A 1,637-nucleotide genomic window follows, 5' to 3' on the forward strand; every position below is an offset into this window, starting at 1 on the left:
CCTGAACCTTGGCTGCTCTGTCCAGAATTAACTTCCTCCAGAAGAATGTTGAGAGCTTTCCCAGAAACATCCACAACTTCTTGGACCAGTAGAATATCAAACTCTCTGACCAGCCTAGCTATCAGCTGTAATGTCTCTTTATCTGAGAGTTTGGCCATACCAAACCTGAATATTTTATGTTTTTATCGATTACGGAATATAAATTATCGGATCATAAGACAGTTGTTTGCTGATAGGAGAATAAAGGGCTATTGAATTGGATCCTATTTTGAAATTCTATAAATAGTAACAGGATGACTGTGTGTATGTCTGTTTTACAAATAAAATAATATTGTGAGCTGAGCATGAGTTATATGTAACTAATTTAGGGGTAGGGTACCACCACACTTCCAAGAGAAATTGTCTCTAAAAAAACGACTCCAACTAATCTTTTCAAAACGTTTCTTTAAAAAAAAAAACATTATCGCCCTCAAGTGCCCATAAAGTTTAACAGTCTAACTTTAAAATGAATCTTACTTTTGAATATTAAAAGCTCCAACCGTAAATGGAGGCTGTATGACGTGTCTACCATCCTGCGAAAATCGCGATAAGCCAGAGCTTTTGCGCCGCCAACCTTTGCCACGATCTCCGTCGCCGTCTGCACGGTGCCGCGACTTTTGGCGCAAATTCTCGTCGAATTCAGGATCCTGGACACGATTGCTATCTGCTCGTGTGTTGTCAGTTGTGTAGCGGTCATCCGGCCTGGTTTCTTCTTGTTGGCCATGGTGACACTTTGTTAAGCAGCTGCCCATCTAAATAAAAAAAGAAATAGAGGTTAGACATTAAAGGAAAGGTTTACAATTCTGATTTTAGACACTATTTTGTATTACATTACAAGCTTTAGTAAGTCAGAAGATTTTTGAGCTAACTAATGAGAGAATGTGTTGATAAAACTGGGGACCAGTATAATTTACAGATTTTTCTCCCTCCCTAGATACTCTGTAAAATTAAAAAGGTAGAGACCGATATTAATAGGTATCTTATGTAGATGAGAAATAAGGGAGAGGTAGGTTTCGGGTAAAATCCGTAAATGTTATGTGTTATAAGTTAAAAACAGTAGTAGAACGATAAAAATTTATGTTAACTTTACTAAAAAGGTTTTGTCTATAGTTCTTTTCAATAAAAAAAATACACATATTTAGTGAATATTATCGTTTTACTACTATTTTTAAGCCTTAAAACACACACCTTTACGGATTTTCCCCGAAACCTATCTCTCCCTTTTAGAAGACATTACGTATTATGTGATTATAAAGGTCAATTTCCGAAATGAAATGACGAAATAATTGCTACTTTAGGTAACGAAGCATATTTCTACAAAAAAAATATCACATCGTATTATAGAAAGCCTTCCGCGGATATAAAAATGTACAATTATAAGATTAAAACCAGTTTTGTTAGACCCGAGATGCCAAAAGCACGGACTAACAAAACTGGTTTTAATATTATGATTGTACATTTTTATATTCGTAGGAAAAAGGATATAATACGATACGATACATGATTTTTCAGTAAGGCTAAGAACCGATTCTTCTTCCCCGTATATAATTGTTTTCGAAGCCATAATAAAAAAGCAATTAAAAGTTAAATAAACTTAC

The 1,637-nt window shown here is 34.8% G+C and overlaps 1 protein-coding gene across 1 annotated transcript in view; it reads right to left on the minus strand.

The window, feature by feature from the left end:
* The window catches only part of LOC145317611 (deoxyribonuclease-1-like 2), a 28,112-nt gene that overhangs the window by 26,333 nt on the left and 142 nt on the right, over positions 1-1,637 (minus strand). Inside the window, exons 2-3 of the mRNA XM_080158759.1 lie at positions 517-791; positions 2-165 (exon numbers count right to left, since the gene is read on the minus strand). Of these exons, the coding sequence (XP_080014885.1) occupies positions 2-165; positions 517-791 (439 nt within the window). The remainder of the gene's footprint in view (position 1; positions 166-516; positions 792-1,637) is intronic.

The sequence above is a fragment of the Acartia tonsa genome, chromosome 4, assembly GCF_053477335.1.
Source record: "Acartia tonsa isolate MP-2025a chromosome 4, ASM5347733v1, whole genome shotgun sequence".
Classification (NCBI taxonomy): Eukaryota; Metazoa; Arthropoda; class Copepoda; order Calanoida; family Acartiidae; genus Acartia; species Acartia tonsa.